Here is a 12,130-nt window from a genome sequence, read left to right on the forward strand (position 1 = left end):
GTGAAAAACCCTGTGTCAAAAAACTAAGAAGAGTGGTTAGAGAAAACACCTGGCATGGACCTCTGTCTACCATAGATATGAACATATACACATATGTGTACTGCATCCATGTGTCCACACACATACATAAAGATCCAAACAAAGGGAGCAACAGCTGCAAGGGTCTGCAATAGATGGTGATGCCTGCATTGGGACAGTAGTAGAGGGTCCAGTTCCTGGGGAGCAGATAATACTCACGAGCTGATGTTGGTCTTGGCATGCTCCTGCACCAGCTCACCCTTGGGGTTGACAGTGAAGATCCTATTCAGGGACACTCCCACTTGCTTGTAGGAATACACATCCTATGTTGAGAAGAGGTGAGGTTATACGTCAGGGAGGTGAAGAGTTCACCATACAAACAATCACACGCCATCGTTCACCAAATGTTGTAGCAGCCAAGTTTCCCTAGTCAGCACTGCCCCTCGGTGGAACAGGAACACATTCGGCTGGCTTTTCTACCTGGGCCTTAGTTCCTTCAGTCTGGACCTGAGCTAACCTCCCACGTCCCCTGCCAGGCTGGCTGGCATTCCTCAGGCTTATTTTCTAACCTGTTTTCTCATTTCATAATAAGCTGCCACAGGTTTAAAAGTCAGAATTTTCCAGCCAAGTAGTTAATACCCAGCTATATTCTATAGAATATAGAACCTTCTAGCAATTGTGGGTCACATACACAGCATCTGCGAATATTTCTTCTACCCATGAGCCTTTGCTGCAGGCTTCAAACACACCATCTCCACCCATTTCCTTCAGCCAGGGAAACCTCACTGCCTGCTTCACCAGAAGCTGCTGGACCCAACCCTGTGATCAGGCAGGGCTGGCATAGGTGGTCCCATCATGGTGGCTCCATCATGGCAGTCCCAGCACCTGCAGTGTCCTTGTTTTACTAATTTAAATAGCAATGTGTAATTGCAAGTGGTGGCCCAAGTCATCAGCTTCAAAGTCACTGGCCAGCCTCCAAGGAAGACCAAAGGCCACGAGTGACATGATTTAATCACTTTGCCTTAGCATGAGGCTGGCTTCCCATGGCCGAGAGACCAGGCCTTTGTGGAAACTGCTGGCACAAAGACAGTGTCTGTGGCTCCATGGACCCCTTGGGTACTTACAGCAGGCCGGTTCCCAAAAGCAGCATAGAAGGGTTCAGTGTTTGGGAAAAACAGGTTTTTGATGTCTGTCAAACACTGGACTTTGAACTTTTCTGGCTTCTTTTCAATCACTTCTCTATTAAAACAAACAAATAAATAAGTGGTAAGCACGAGAAAACTTATGGTCTGAAAGCCAGCAAAGCTGCTTAGTGGGTAAGGATGCTTGCTGCCACACCTGACTACCTACCTGAGTGTATTCCCCAGAACCCACATGGTAGAGAGAAGAAGGGAACTATGTCCTATATGTTGTCCTCTGACCTTGACACATACACACACACACACACACTAAAGAAGTAATTTAACATTTTAAACTAGTTTTCAATGTGCAAGTTATAAAGCTGGCCCAGCGGCCAGGAAAACAACTCAGAATGAACCTCACTCTCAGCACAAGAAAAAGGCAAAGGCCCAGCCATAGCCACGGTGTAACCTCAGAAACAAAAGTCGGCGTTGGCATGGGCCACATTCACAGGTGAACACCTAGGCAAAGCTCCAGGGACATCTGTAAATACAAAGAGAGGCAATGTGGGATAAATAGGGTCATTACAGAAAGGAGTGCCCTCTACAAGAGCAGCAAGTGCTCTGAACTGCTGAGCCATCTCTCTAGCCCCATAATAAAAATCCTTACATCAAGAATAGAAAAAAGAATTTTTTCAAAAAGCTGGTCATGGTGGGAAACACCTGTAATCCTAGAACTGAGAAGGGAGAGGCCTGGGGATAGGCAAAAATTCAGGGGTTACTGTGGTCTATACACTGAGTCCCAGGCCAAAACAGGGCTGCAGGTCTACAGACATCCTATGGATAGTAAGACAATGGTCTCTGGAACCACCGCCGTTCAGTACTGGGCTTCTGATATTAGCCAGAGAACAGAAGAAAAGGTAAATAAAGGCTATAACTATTAGCATCTTAGGGGGTCGTTATTTATCCAAAAATAATCCCTATGGATTTATGAATGAACAATCCCTAATGAATTGATTTATGTATATGCACATGCATGCACACATTCATATCGCATAGAGACCATAAGGCAGCTTATAGGAATCAATTTTTTCCCACCACATGGGTGCCCATGAATCAAATCTCGCTCAACAAGCTTGGCAGCAAGCATACTCACACTGTCTCACCCCACAGGTCCCAGTAACAGAGAGGGTGAGTTAGCAAAAGAAGAAGTTAGGAGGATTACTAAAAGTCAATAAACAAACACAAAGCAATACACAAAAATTGGTGGATGTTTATGCATCAGAAACAGGTGAAAAATATAATCACAGAAATAGCGTTTTTAACTAAATTTGTAAACATCAATAATCTAGAAATATATATAAAACAAAGATATGATGGACCTTCTTGGCTAAAATGATAAAAACTCATTGAAATATAATAGAGAAGAAAAACCTAAATAAACAGACTAGATTTGTGAATTGAATGATTATATCATATTGAGCTATTAACTCTCTCTGTACTGGTCTCCAGATTTACTGCATTTTTAGTCAAATCATAACAGACCTTTGGATGTTGTAATGGAAAAAGCCATACAGCAGAGCAGTGGATCTGATAAGGATGCTCCTGAGGGTGGAAAGGATGGGAAGCAAGCACTAGGCTAGGATCGTGTTCAGAGAAGCCAGCTCTGAAGCAAGGATGTATCCGTGTGGAGGTCAGAGGTCAGCTTCAGGGGCCATTCCTTGGGGGCTATTAACCTATTGTATTCTCCAGGCAAGGTTTCTCAATGGCAAGGCTGATTGACCAGTGAGGCCCAGGGATCAGCTGTCTCTGCCACCATACCCATCTTTTCTTTTACATGGAGATGCAATATTATGACAACATCTCTTATATCCTAAGACACCGGAACTTTTGCTGGACCTCACAGCCAGAGTTAATAATATACCTCGAGGTCATTTAAGACTGCCATCCTACTGTGTGCTCAGCCTGTTTGTTTGATCTGCCTTTAAGAGAACAATGTAGCAGCTACCTTACTTGCTTCAGAGTTCCCATGTAATTAGTTTTTACAACCTAAGTTAATGAATAGCTGTAATCTTAATCTATGTACTCTTCCATGCCTCTGACTAGAGTAACACATGTGTATTTGTATGTTACAACAATAATTTCCTAAAAACAAGAAAAACAGGGGTTGAAAGCCATCTTATCCACCATAATGTTGACCACAATGTTTGGATATTGCCTAATAAGCAACGATATTTGTTATCTGGGTCAGTCAGGGTCAGTTGGAGCCAGTGACTTAATCCCTTGTAAAGCTCTGTTAAACAATTCTATGAAGTATCCCTCAGTCCCTCCTCAAGTGATGTTCTGTGCTGTTCAATGAAGACAGAACAGAAACCCTTGGTTAGGAACAGATGCATATACATATACAAACGGAAAGATTCACAAGTCTGGCAGGCACAGACTCAGACATAGGACTGACAGACAAGAGGACAGAAGATACAGAGAGAAAGAAGTAGAAAATTCAAATCTGGTATCGTTCTTGATTAGATGACACCAAGGAGAATGATTATTTCATTACTGCAACACTAATGCATTATTGGTGACTTGGAGTTTATTATTAATGCATTCAAAGTGACTGCATTTTGGTGCCTTGTGTGAGGAATCTTCAATGATTTAATATACACACATGGCTTCACACTTGCAATGCAAGGACTTTTACCAGCTGAGTCATGTCATGTCTCCAGACCAACAGGCTACTCATTCGTGCCAAACTCGTGATGAGAAAGAGGAAGAACAAGGCTGGCCGGCAAGTCAGTGCATGGGGATTGGCTGGCTGGGCAGTACCTGTGCAAGGCGGAGAAGAGGCTGCTTGGGCTGAGCAGAAGTGGTCCCTGTGGTAGCACTGTGCCCCTCTCATTGACCCAGTGCAGATAGCCCCTCGTCATGTCTGCCATCCCAATGGCACGTGCTGAACAATAGAGAAACTTGTAGCCATTCCTGAAAGATACAACCCATCCACCTTGAATAGCATTATGGGATAAAACTTTTTGCTCTGTCTGCCCTATGAAGAAAGGCATAGTTGCAAGTGGCCCATATGTGAAAGTCTCTCAGTACATCACAGACCAGCTCTCCAAGGCCTAGCTAGAGTCGCAGTTCCTGATGATAAGCTACCATTCCCCTGTTCTGCAAACCAGCCCACCCCATGCTTCCCACAGATGGGTTTGCAGAACCCTTGGTAAGCACAAGAATGGAGTGATATTGCTGGGAGTTGGGTGGGGCAGGAAGACTCGTCCACCACTGAGAACGACACCTCCACAGACTGCTGTAAACTCTGAGGCTTTCCCTATCATTCCTCGGCTGTATGCGCCCTTCCCTGCAGAGAGCCCAAGAAGGCCAGAGGTGCTGATGGGGCACAGCATGGCTCTGCCCTCAAAGAAAATACAGGGCAACTCTTGAAGGCTGTCTGCCCTCTGACCTTCACAATCAGGTTATGGAGTGCCACACACATACACACACACAAACACACAACACAGGATAAAAAAAAATTTAAAAATTTCAGAGTCCACAATTAGCCCATAAATAGTTTTAAATGATTTAGCACTATCAAATTTTGTAAGACAAGCATTTAGGCTGGGGTCCTTGTGGTGGTGTGAATAAAATATCTTCCATAGGCCCATAGGGAATGGCAGTATATAAGATATGGCCTTGTTGGAGGAAGTGTGCCACTGTGGGGGTGGGTTTAGAGGTCTCAGAAGCTCAAGCTAGACCTAGCATAGCATTCATTTCTGCTGCCTGCAGATCAAGATGTAGAACTCTCAGCTCCTTCTCTAGCACCATGTCTGCCTGCATGTCGCCACCATGTTTTCCATCATGGTAGGAATGGACTAAAGCTCTAAAACTGTAAGCCTGCCTCAATTAAATGTTCTCCTTTATAAGAGTTGCTGAGGTCCTGATGTCTCTTCACAGCAACAGAAATGCTAGTACAGTCCTCAACACAGCTATCTTGGTTGGACCAGATAAATGTAAGATACCTATAGCGATGTACTGTGAGACATGGACAGCATCCCCCGCTTCCAACCACTGGGTGCCCAGAGCACACAGTAATGACAATTAAAAATGCCTTCAAGAACAGTTACTCGTGCCTGAAATTTTAGCACTTGGGAGACAGAAGCAGAGAGATTCTGAGTTCCAGGTGGGTCTGGACTACATAGGCAAATCCCTGTCTCACAACTAAGTCTCTAGACGGTACTGTATATTCATTGGAGGGGATGGAGGACCCAAAGCTACCCTTAGTTGAGAACCACTGTTGTGAAGAGAAGAAAAAGGAAATCCTACCTGCCACTTTAAGGAAGTAAGCTCTACATCAAGGCCAGGCTTAATCGTAGCCTGGGTCCCCCAGGCCCTCTGCAGCCTCGTTATTACCTTCCTGTCCAGATTCATCCTCTACCCACCCACCTAAGACTATCATGCACTGACTCCTATCTCAACTTCTCTTCCCGTAGCTAGACTCACCCAAGGGGAGCTTCCCTCTGTGAACCCCTGCTCATCCATCAGGCCCCAGCTCAGATGCCATCTTGGGACACCTCCGGCCAGTGGAACTAGGTCCCAAACAGTGTCTTTTCAGTGTAATAACCCATTGCCACCTTGTCCAGAAATTACTCAGTATCCTGGCCCTCCAGGACCATTACAGAATTCCCTCAGCTATAGAGAGATGCAGTTCTCATTGTCACACGAGTGGAGGCAGGTTGAGAACATTAGTGCCTCTAAACCAAGGGGACAGCCTCACAGGGTCAGTAAACCCTTAGCAGCTTCAACTTCTGGAAGCTAAAACCTTCCTGGCAACCTCCCCCTAAAAGTGCATGCTCTCTATCCTACACGGTCTAGATTATAAACAGTGTATGTAAATGCTGACTGCCTTTGCTGTTCAGCAGACCTCCCCTGGCACCTCCACTTTCCTTCTCCCGGCCATTTCTGACCCACCTAGACTTCCTTTGGGAACTGGCAGGAGTCACTGTGCACCCAGAGTTTTCCATCATCACTGTACCTTCACTGCCTCTTCTTGCAGTGACACACCCACCAACATCATAAGCTACCCCGTGCTTAGTCGAGACATTCTGGATACCGAGTGGGAGTTCATACCCTGGCAGTTACAAGATGGGAATAGAGAACAGAGCCGTATATACTTACTGGCTTACTTTGTGGTACAGTTTTGCAATGCCCTGGTGAGTCCAATCCTTTCCCAGTGTGGGCAAAATGTGACCAAGAGTATCAGATCTAAATAAAGATGGAGAAAAACAGAAGCAAAGGGTTACTCCAAGGTGAGGGAAAAAATGTCCACGTAGCTTAGATATACTACTCATGCCTCATTAAAATAAACAAACAAATATATATAGTATGAATGAGGGCTGGCAAGATGGCTCAGAGGGTAAAGGTGCTTGCTGCCTGGTGGCCTAAGTTTGATCTCATCCTTCACATGGCAGAAGGACAGAATAGACTGTCACAAGTTGATCCCTGATGTCAATGCTCATATGCATGCATGCATGTGCACCCACAAAACCAACCACACAGAAAAAAAAAAAAAGGAAACAACAGTGTGAAGGACTGAACTAGATCCACGGTTTTCTCAACAGAATGCCTCAGGCTCACGGAATCAAACAAGGCTGCTAAGGTACAGCTATGGTGAGCTACAATGCTGAGGAGTAAGTTTGTCACACCCAAGTGAAAGGCTGCTAACCATTCTAGAACAGTAGTCTCCAAAAGCCACCTTGTTGGAGTATGATGCCCAAAGAGAAATAAGCACCAGCCCCAGTGGCAGGCAGCTGCTGAGGCCAAGGTGTGGTCCCATCTGTGCAGTTCCAGCTACACCAGAAACTGTGCTCTGGGTTCCACAATGCTCCTCTGGCTGCAGATTGCACCACAGTCAAGCCCACCTTGTGATGGTCCCATCGATATCTGAGATGATGACTTTGTCGTCCCAATTCCACAGGTAGATGGTGCCCTCACAGCGACAGGTGCCCTGGTACTGGGTAGTAACACTGAACACCACATCATTGGGGCCGTTCTTCAACTTCAAGCTTTTCTGAAAACAAAACAAACAAACAAAATAACATGAACAATTTGTGTGCTTGAGCTGGGGTCTGGATTCGGCCGGCATCATCTGGCGCCCATCCCATAAGGACGATGCCTTGGCTTTAAACCGAACCTTTCCCCCAGTTCTGCAAAGTCCTCTCTTCTGTTTCTGGCTCTAGTTCTTTCCAAGGTTAGACAAGCAACCTAAGTCAAACCCAGCCCTCTCTAGCCCCAGCTGTGAACCAAGCAGCCGCTCGTTACAAGGCGTTCTGCTTCTAACATAACAGAATGCTGACCTGACCAGTACTTAGAGAGTGAGTGCAGAGTTAAGTGACAAGCGACCAGATTTCTCCTAAGTCACACCATTAACCAGGAAATGTAAAGTGCCTTGATGTGAGGACACAAATGTGAGACAGGCAAAAACAATTCCCTCAAAAGCGTGGTTTTGCTGACTAGCATATACACGTATTGGAAAAAGAGGCCTTTAAAATCTGTAAAAAAAAAAATGTAGACTGGGCCCAAGCACATCATACCAAATTCAGAAAACGAAACCACCTTTGGTCAGTCTTGAGTCTTTGCTGGCATACTCTGAGACACAGCAGCTGCTCACAAAGACCCACAGGTTGACCTACAGTTTCCCCCAGGGCCCTGCATGTGGCTAAACACAGTACCATCTTTGTCCATTTAAATATCATCCCATCAAAGCCAGCTCCCCTAAATTCTTACAAAATACACAAGACTTTATTTATAGAAAAGCAGTGATATCTGCTTACTGGATGGTCACAATTTGAAATCAGTTCAGGTTGGGAAAGGCCTCATTAAAACACACACACACACACACACACACACACACACATGCGGGGAAGGAGGGAGACCCTTTGCTTCCTAAAATTCCCTAAATCCCTTCACACCTGCTTGGTTTCCACCAATTTTATAGATGCACTTGGGTTAACAAGCATCTCTCTCAAAGCAAACACACTCAGGAGAGACATTACAGGTCTCTCAGGCACTGGTAATGAGGATCAACAGCCTCAGTCAAAGCTGTCTCCTCCTTCTAGGTCAGAAAAAAGAGCAAGTCAAAATGCAAAGTCGTGAGGAGAGTCCATCTGAACAGATACAAAGTCAGGATGGAAACGCAGGGTACCAAAGCGAGGTGTGAGGCCACCAGCGGGCATGATGGCACATGAAAGGTGCTAAGAAGGGCTAAGTGGGAGCAAGAAGTAGACGGAACCCCCAGACCTGCAACAAAGGCCTGAAACTCTATCTGACCATGACCCGAGGACCAGAAACACAGCCAAGACTCACCAGCTGCTCCGACGTGAGCCGCAGGGTCTTTTTGTAGCTGACATTGGACAAAAGAGAGAGGTGGCTTGAACTTAGTGGCTTGGCAGCTGCATGCTCTTCATCACTGGAGGATGACTCATGCTTTATCCTGGAACACATGGTGATGTAATTAGGAAACGCATCTGGGTAACCATTAAAAATGCATTAGGCCCGAATCAATGACTTAGTCAATTGGGTCTCTTGGGTGGTCATTTGCCATATGGCTTTAGATTTATCAATGAACTCTCCTTCACTCCCCATTCATACATGGCTTCATTGTGTTGAGGGGGAGGGGCCGCCTCTCCCCATTCACTCCTCAGTTTACAAATTCTCATCACTCACTGTTAACTAGTGTGATTCCACTCCTGATGAGCAGGGCTACATCCATTCTGGCCCAGAAAAAGCACAAACACATACACACTCTCCTGCCTTCTTTTTTCTCTTTCCACAGAAGGCTGAGGGCCAAGCCCTAAAAGTCCAAATGTCTACAGTCCAAACACCATCAAGTCCCTCATATCCAATTCCAAACAATTAGGGCTTAATAAGAGTTACCAGTTCACCTCTCCCCCTCCCCACAAGACTCCTATGAAGTCACTGTGACCCAAGAGCTGTGCCAGCACAGAATCCACATACCAATGCTCCAACTCCTCTATACTGTCTCCCCCTCCAGGCTGGGGGGGCTGGGGCAGGGGAAAACTCAGGCTGCTGTCTTGAAGTGCCTCATAGAAAGCAGGTCAGTAAATTAGTTGCTCCCTGAGCTCCATTTTATAGCTTCATCTCCAACCTAATAGTGTCTGCTCTGCCTCCTAAGTCCTAGCCCCATGCAAAGTGCTTAAAGGCCTTGGACAGAATGGAAAAACCCAAGTGCCCCCCAAAGCAGGCATGTTCCTGATGGTCCTGGTTGGGGTCTCTACTGCTGTGAGAAAATGCCATGACCAAAAGCAACATGGGGGGAAAGGGTTTATTTCAGCTTATAACTGTCTGGTCACACACTCTATCACTGATGGAAGTCAGGGCAAGACTGGAGGCAGGAGCTGAAGCAGAGACCATAGAGGAATGCTGTCTACTGGCTTACTCCTCATGGCTTGTTCAGCCTGCTTTCTTGTACAACAACCTAGGACCACCCACCCAGGAATAAATGGCACTGCCTGTGGTAAAATGGGCATCTCCTACATCAATCATAACATAAGATAATATCTTACAGACTTGCCTATAGGCAAATTTTGTGGAGGGTTTTTTTTTTTTTCAATTAAGATTTCCTCTTCTAAGATTTGCTTAGGATTGGGTCAAGTCAACAAAAATAAACACATCAACAAGCACATCAACTCTCTCATCCCTTTATACAAAACAATAGGCACACAGATCTCCTCCTTTCTTTACTTTCTCAGGAAGTACTCCCTCTCCTTCCAACATCCTCTCAGCTCACCCCTGCTCTGTTCCCTGGCCTGCCTTAGGATCACCCAATAGCCTCCCATCCAAGACTCCTCACCATGTGTAGCCATCAGGAAGTGACTCAAACAGCCCCATGTTGCCCAGTACCAAGGAGTCGTTAAGGGAAACACACAGCACCCCACATCTGTATGGAGGCTTAGCTCTGTATGGAGCCAAATATTGGGGGGAAAAGATAATAACCTGGTGATCCCTGCTCTCCATGGGCTTTTGCCTAAAAAGTCAATCAGAGCACAGCCACCAGGACTAGAGAAGCACTCTTGATAATCCCAAGTTTGTAAATAAGTTCTGGTATTGGTGATGATGCTAAAGGAAGACAGGCCATGTACAGGCTGCAATTCAATTTGATCTGAGACAGACCTGAGCTCAGCTCAAGCTGGAGTATAGACAGCAGCTGCTATCTGAAAACCCAAGGTTACCAGGCCAAGAAAACACACAGTGTACTACTTAAGATGAATTAATTATAATTAGTCCTGCCTTTCAGCCTATTAACCCCATCCTAAAGTCCAGAACACACTCAATTCTACCCCTCCAAACCACAGGATGCAGCAGGTGAGGAGAATGAGACAGACATCTGAGTCCAATGCCAGACAGACACCAGAGGACTCCTCTCTGGACCTCAGTCATCACTCCCATAAAACAACAGGCTCAGTTAAAAGTCCCTTCCCGTTCCAATATCTGCAGATTCCACACAGAGCACCCAGGGCAGGCATGGTCCTGGAGCCTGAGCCACATGACATACTCCAGACAAAGGGATCCTCGGCAAGCAGGATGAGGCTGAAGGGCCCTCTCTGAAGAGGGAAACATTGGTGCTCTAACCAGACAAGAGGGAAGTGAGATCTGAATGTAACTGCAGCTCTTAGTAACAACAGATTGATGTGTGCCTCCGTGGGGGAGGGGGAGATGAGTGTGCAAGTTGGAATAGATGTGATTTCCATCTGCCGCTCAGGAAAAGAACGGCCCACTAAATTCATGTGGCATGCCATGTTGCAGGAACACTGAGGGAAACACAGACTCCAAAACCAAAGCAGGAGTTGTACAGTTGGCTGCTGGCAGCTCTCTGATGGGAGCATGGACAGTGGTTGGAGGCTGCCACCTTCCACCCTTAACCGTCTGAGTGGAACAGGCTGTTCCTAGGCAGGGCCTTCCACATCCCTCTTGAAGTGGCTCATTAAATGTCACTTGCTTTATGGTGGCTGCAAACAGCAACAAAAGGGCCCCAAGTCATTTGAAAAATCTGTGTTCAGATGAGGAACTGTGAACAACGTTTAAGTGAGTGCTTGTCACAGCACACATTTTTCAAATGGCATTTTAATTATTTGTATGGTGACAAGCTGTTTGCTCAATTATGGAACTTTGGGGATGGCTCTGTCAGTCAAGTCTGTCAATTAGGAAAACATTCCAATGCCAGGTTTTTTAAAAGGCAATCCACATGACTCTGACAGGAATGGAAGTCAAGGGTGCCACCCTAGATGAAGAGATTCACGTCCCTCAGGAGAGCTTCCACACATTTCGGAATCTCAGTTCCATTACAAATGAGCCAATTTACAATTTCTCAGGTTTGATAAGTGTAACTCAGAATGGGGCGGAGTGGGGCTGCTTTTATGCAGCAGGAGAGAGGCTTCTCCACAGTTTAGTCCAGACAAGAAGAAAAGCCATCACAGCACACATGAACTCCCAGAGCTGTGCTCCTGCTGTCCCGCGGCCCTCAGCCCGCCCCCATGGCCCTGAGTTCCTCCATGGCCAGAAATAGAAAAGATATGAACAGCAGTGGCACCAAACCCTCGGCGTCCCTGGGCCCAGGCCCATCTCCTCCAGCTCTAGGCCTGGCCTGCAACAATAATGTAAGTTTGGAAGGCACCTAGCACATGGCCAGTGCAGTACATCTTAGAACAGTTTAAAGTGCTCAGTTTAAGATTGTCACACGTCCTCAGGTGACTACAGTCTGGCTTGGTGGGCCTGTACATTCTCACCACCTTGTCACACGTTCACTGTGAACATCCCATGAAGCTGGGGGGCGGGGGGAAACAGCATGTCTCACCCGGTGTCACAGCCGGTGACGCACAGAGGAGTCTTGAGGAGTCAAAGGCCACAGAGAGGCAACCTGACCCCACCCCTCCTCCCTAAGCCCTGCTGAGCCCACCCCTCCCCCTAAGCCCTGCTCTGACCCCACC

The 12,130-nt window shown here is 46.4% G+C and overlaps 1 protein-coding gene across 7 annotated transcripts in view; it reads right to left on the bottom strand.

Moving 5' to 3' along the window:
- The window catches only part of Lpin1 (lipin 1), a 108,185-nt gene that overhangs the window by 5,663 nt on the left and 90,392 nt on the right, over nt 1-12,130 (bottom strand). For all 7 annotated transcript variants that reach the window (XM_031355818.1, XM_031355817.1, XM_031355820.1 and 4 more), the window contains 6 exons: nt 8,490-8,616; nt 7,046-7,194; nt 6,303-6,389; nt 3,960-4,112; nt 1,143-1,257; nt 238-341 (listed from right to left, as the gene is read on the bottom strand). In XM_031355818.1, coding sequence (XP_031211678.1) covers nt 238-341; nt 1,143-1,257; nt 3,960-4,112; nt 6,303-6,389; nt 7,046-7,194; nt 8,490-8,616 — 735 coding nt within the window. The remainder of the gene's footprint in view (nt 1-237; nt 342-1,142; nt 1,258-3,959; nt 4,113-6,302; nt 6,390-7,045; nt 7,195-8,489; nt 8,617-12,130) is intronic.

Source organism: Mastomys coucha, unplaced genomic scaffold (assembly GCF_008632895.1).
Source record: "Mastomys coucha isolate ucsf_1 unplaced genomic scaffold, UCSF_Mcou_1 pScaffold6, whole genome shotgun sequence".
NCBI classification, from domain to species: domain Eukaryota; kingdom Metazoa; phylum Chordata; class Mammalia; order Rodentia; family Muridae; genus Mastomys; species Mastomys coucha.